The sequence below is a fragment of the Centruroides sculpturatus genome, unplaced genomic scaffold (assembly GCF_000671375.1).
Source record: "Centruroides sculpturatus isolate CEXI.00-Female unplaced genomic scaffold, Cexi_2.0 scaffold1105, whole genome shotgun sequence".
In the NCBI taxonomy this organism is placed as follows: domain Eukaryota; kingdom Metazoa; phylum Arthropoda; class Arachnida; order Scorpiones; family Buthidae; genus Centruroides; species Centruroides sculpturatus.
The window spans coordinates 241,616-246,906 of record NW_019385288.1 but is presented as its reverse complement, the minus strand read 5'-3'; the positions used below and the strand labels follow the sequence as shown (position 1 = coordinate 246,906).

The 5,291-nt window shown below is 34.2% G+C and overlaps 2 protein-coding genes across 2 annotated transcripts in view; both read right to left on the bottom strand.

The window, feature by feature from the left end:
* Positions 1-1,237, bottom strand: part of LOC111637220 — an 8,029-nt gene extending 6,792 nt beyond the window's left edge. The window contains exon 1 of the mRNA XM_023382662.1: positions 1,101-1,237. The gene's annotated coding sequence lies outside the window, so the exon portion shown is untranslated. The remainder of the gene's footprint in view (positions 1-1,100) is intronic.
* A 913-nt stretch (positions 1,238-2,150) lies between these two features.
* LOC111637219 (growth arrest-specific protein 8-like) lies at positions 2,151-4,171 on the bottom strand. Its single transcript, XM_023382661.1, has one exon. The coding sequence runs from the start codon at positions 4,063-4,065 to the stop codon at positions 2,710-2,712; it is 1,356 nt and encodes a 451-aa protein (XP_023238429.1). The 5' UTR covers positions 4,066-4,171; the 3' UTR covers positions 2,151-2,709.
* Positions 4,172-5,291: the final 1,120 nt, after the last annotated feature.

The window sequence follows — 5,291 nt, the reverse complement described above, 5'->3', positions numbered from 1 at the left end:
ATTTGGTCCAGCTTCCAATAAATGATCTTCAAGCATGCCTTGATACTTCTTTGAATTCATTCTTTGAGTTATAAATGCTAAATCTGTGGTTCCGTTGAATCCAAACGCACCCTACACCATTATTGATCCCCCACCCATTTGGCGTTGTGAAAATATTTGTTTTTCGGTTCTTAAATCGTGCCAATAATACTTCCAACCGTCTGGACCATCTAAGTTGAATTTTTTTTCATCACTGAACAAAACTTCAATCCATTCTTCGGACCATGTCATGTGTTTTTGTGTCCAATCAAGTCTGTCACTTTTGTGCTTTAATGAAAGTGGTGGCATTACAGCTTTTTTTCTGAATTTTAACGTTGAAGATTTTTTTAAAACTCTCTGCACTGCTCTGCTGCTACAAGGCAAGACTAGTTCTTGTTTTATTTTTCTTACTGATATTTGTTTTGTGGAGCAAACCTTGATGATTTGTCTACAATCTCGAGGAGTAAGCTTGGGTTTTGGACCTGTCTTGAATTTTGGTACATCCTTGCCACGTCTTTTTGATAAATAATCACCAACAGTTGATTTTGGACGATTTATATATGTTGCAATTTCTCTTATTGACTTGCCTTGTGATTTATAGGCATCAATCTTCCCTTTTTCATAATCAGATAAATTCTTTGTTCTGCCCATTTTAGAACGTTGAACAACGTAAAGAATTTGTATTACAATTACATATGTAAGCTAATTTGCATATTTCAATGCTTGAAACTAAACAATATTCTGTTTAAGTCATAAAATGAGTGCCTGTCCGGATAAATATGTAACAGTTTTTTTGTATAAGAGTTTCATAAACATTATTTTCAGTCACAAAATATTAATGTTTGATTAAAATTCTTATTTTGCAGTGTGGAAACACGTAAATCCATATTATTTTTAATAAAACATTTGTCACTTAAAGCAGCAAATTTGGGTTTTACTTTAATTTTTTCGTGTCCGTATAAATTTGAAACACACCTTACAGCACTTGCTTGCGTGTAATCGAAATGTGTCCTTACGAGCATATCTTTTTAAGAAAGATATCCCTATAAATAGAACAGATACCCATATGATTAAGAACTTACCCATAAGAAAATGAAATTCTAAACCAATACGAAGCTCAGTTATGGGTAAACGAGATCTACTGTAGACAAGGAATTTCTGAAACTCCTTTCATACGAAGTTGTACCATAAAAAACGCGCATCACACGATAATAATAAAGTCTAGGATGCATCTATTACATTTAAATACTAGACCAAATCGAATATGAAAAGGGGTATATTTGTGCAGGTCTATTAAAAGAAACAGGCCCTAAATACAGTAATAGTACATAAAACTGTCATACAGCATGCATTACACTGGCATTTTTATGAAATTTTTGTTTAAGACCTGATATAGAAAAATATATTTTTGCCTATAGGCTTACTCCGTCTTGGTCCAATATTCAGTACTAATCTTATTCCTATCTTCTCTACAATACCACTATTGTAGAGGAAATCTTTACATTACATGCAGTTGTGAAAGAGTCAATATCGTCTAGGACTTCATAATCTATAACTGTCCTGTAGCCCTAACGAGTGCTGTAGCTCTTTCATAGCTGCATATAATGTACTGTACACTACACTGTACTATTTGATACGGAGTGGAAGTAATTCATAATACGTATAAAGTCGATCGTAAAATGTCCGTCTCAAGAAAACTCGTGACTCATAACGTACATTAATGTAGAGTAATAATACTACCTAAACGGAATATTTAATTATTATGCGCATTTCCATTATTGGTAAATGGAGAAGAATTGAAAATTTATGTAATTCATCAAATTTGTGATGTAATTATATAAATTTTTTTTTCTGTATTTATAAATTGTTCCGCATTTCTTTGAAACGAATTTTACTACACTTTACTTTGGAATTGAAAGTATTGGTAATTTCATAAAAAGGTCATTTTAAATAGTGCTTTCTTTGTATTCTCATTCATTTAGTAAACTGAAACTTATTTAGCTCAAGTTGAAATTCTTAAATAAGTAAATGATTAAGATGAAAAATTATACAGAACCAGATAAATACGAAGATTCTAATCATATCATCAATCTTATTACCTAAACATTCATTCAGACTTAATTGTTGGTTCTTCAGGATGTGGTAAAACAAATGTCTTGATAAATCTTATTTATGATCAATTGAATTTTCATGATTTATATATACTGTAATTGTGCTAAAAACATCTATTTCCTTAAAGAAACATGCCAATTTTGTATGATTTTTATGATCTTTCGATTTCACCTCATTCATCAAAAAGCTAGCCAAAACCGATAAATATACACCATTATACGAAAATATGATTTAGGAATGTACTTGCTTAAGGCACTCGATTCTGAGATCCGGCTGATTTGCTGAATCCTTCTCGTTCCTCCTGCTTACAGGCAACGGATTCTACACATTAACTCCGTTATTTGACATGTATAGACTAGGCGATGAAATGGCCCCCAAAATTTACTTTTCCTGCAGCCAATAGCGTGCTTGTATATTCGCATTTGAGGAATATTGGTTTTTACTCTTTAACATGAAGTGTATTGAATCGAAGTGTACAGAATTGGCAGAAGTGTATTGGATCGAATAATCTTAATTTATTTACAGTATAATTACATATGTTATTTTGAAAATTTTGAGAGAAATATAAATGAATTTCTTTTAAAAATTACACTTAAATTCTTTCATTTTTTGTAGACCCAAACTCTTTGCATCCAACTTGTATTTAGCCAGAGCACATTCAAAGGTTCGTATCATGTCGTTGTGCATTCTGCACTGCTTAGCAATCTCTTCCTTAAGAGCAGCTGTCTGATTGTTTTTATCAGTCAGGATGTTTTCTAATTTTAATTCTACGTTTCTTAGTATTTCCTTACTGACGTATCCATTATTAACCAACTCGTCTAACTCCAACTGCTTACGTTCTAAGTTTAATGCGGTGATTTCTAGTTTCCTCTCGACCAAACACCGCTTAAATTCCGCTTTTTGCTGTATGTTCCTTGCACATTTCACGAAATTCTCCATCAGGACGTCCCTCTCTTTGGTTACGGAATCCAATTGTTGACGTAGAATTTCTATTTGAAGTTTCTCTTCCGATTGAGTCTTAATTAGAGATTTCAACTGACTTTTGGTCTTCTTCAAATCGACTTTATCCACATCACGACTACGCAATTGCTTTCTTAACGATGCCAATTGTTCGTTTGTCTGCGCCAGTTGCTGATTTTCTTGCATCAGTTTGTTTGCCAACGACCGATAGTGACTACTTTTCTTTTTTTCTTTATTAATTTCCTCCTTCACATTACCTACCACGGATATATTATCCGTAATCATATTCTTGGAGAAGACAGCGAAGCTTTTCAAATCCGTTTCGTGTCTCTCGACTACTTTCTCTACTTCAGTTTTCGCACGATTTTTCCATTCGTGGCATTCGGCCAACCTTAAGAAATCGTTCTTTTCTTTTTCTTGATTAATTAAATAATCGTATTTCTTCCTCATGCTGTCGATTTTCTCGTTACATTTGGCTTTTTCTCTATCCAAATCTTCCACGTACTTCAAGTTGAGCTGGTCGAACGTTCGCAGCCTTGCCACATCTTTCTCTTCCACTTTGGATCGAATGCGAAAGATATCGGATTTCATTTGTAATATTTGATGCTCAGAATTTAGTTTGCGGGTTCTTTCCTTCTCATTGAGCTTATTTTCGAAATTTTGAATCCTTTTTTCATTCTCGTAATTCAGGTGTTTGCATTTTTTCCCGTAATTCAATGCTTCCTGCTCGCATTTCTTTCTTTCCATTTCCAGTTCTATGTTAAGCATCTCGACTGTCTTCTCTAAATTACTGTTTTCTAGCTTTAATAACAGAATATAATTGGAAAATACTTTATTTTCTTCTTGTAAACAGTTCCTTTCCTTTCTTTCTTGCTCCAGTTCTTGCTGGAGACAATACGCATAATTCTTCAAATCATCAGAGTTTTCTTCAGTTTCTCTTGATGATTTCGTGTCCGTTTTCCTTTTTGGAGGCATAATTTTTTACTTTTAACAATAAAAATCTCTTGAAAATACTTTAGTTAAATTCTTAATGTTAATTTTTGCGAAAGTTTTACAATAATTAACACAAAAATTAATTGTAACGTAACAATTTGATGCGCGGTTAAAATAAAATTTGATCTTATAAGTTCNTTGACGTACAGTACACTTATTAAATCCGAAAATTCTACAGTACAGTAGTTTACATTTAGTAGTAATTTAATAATTAATTAAGAAATGATTTAATATTTTATCGTATTTTGTTATTTGAAAGATCTGTCATGTTGAAGTAGAGGGCCTGCTGTGACATCACATAGATCCAAGGTCACGTTAACAAATATACGGGATCTGGCTATCTTTGTAGTTTAAAGTCCTTGGAGCCCAGCAAGAAGAAAATGTCTAGGGCCCCAAAGTGGGTTAATCTGGCCCTGTACACGATTCACAAAAATTATTGCAAAAACACAAGAAACCTTCGCTTGTGCTTATAGGCAATGTTTCCTCTAATTTTTTGTCTCAATGAGCAGAACATATAATTCTCTGAGCAAAGAAAAATTTTTGCTGAGCATATATATATATAATTTTACTTTTTCTAAAAAATTAAAATAATTATAAAGTAGAGATTAAAATTCATTTTAAAACATACCTTTATACAAAATATTATCTTTTGTCAATGATTTAATGTATTTAATCGAAATACAAGGTCTGTTCAAAAAGTATCAGACCTTTTTTTTTTCCGCATAAACCAATGATGCGCGAGAGGCCTCCTTCGGTGGAGTTGTGGAGGGGACAGTCATGCACAGCCCTGAATTTTTTCCCGCCTGCAGGAAGCGTCAGTCGTTGGCAATCGGCCTATGAGTGAGGTCATGTAGTGAGCTCTCGTCGGATTCCACTAAGCTGGAAAATGGCTGAACAACGTGAGCAGCGATATTACATCAAATTTTGCCAAAAACCTTGGCGATACCCGAGCGTAAACCATTCGCAAGATTCAGCAGGCTTTCGGGGACGATCCTCGAGGCCAAAAAAAGCACGGCAGGTCCGTAGCAATGTCAAAGGTCATGTTGACAGTTTTTTCGACTCTCGTGGGGTGGTGTGTCGTGAGTACGCACCAAAAGGCCAAACCATCGCAAAGGAGTACTACCAGGAGGTCCTTTGTCGTCTTTCCGATACAGTGCGACGCAAACGACCGGATCTGTGGTCGATCAAAACTTGGCAGCTCCATCGTG

Excerpts from the sequence above, each read along its gene's own strand:
- LOC111637219 (XM_023382661.1), bottom strand. The coding sequence starts at position 4,065 with ATGCCTCCAAAAAGGAAAACGGACACGAAATCATCAAGAGAAACTGAA.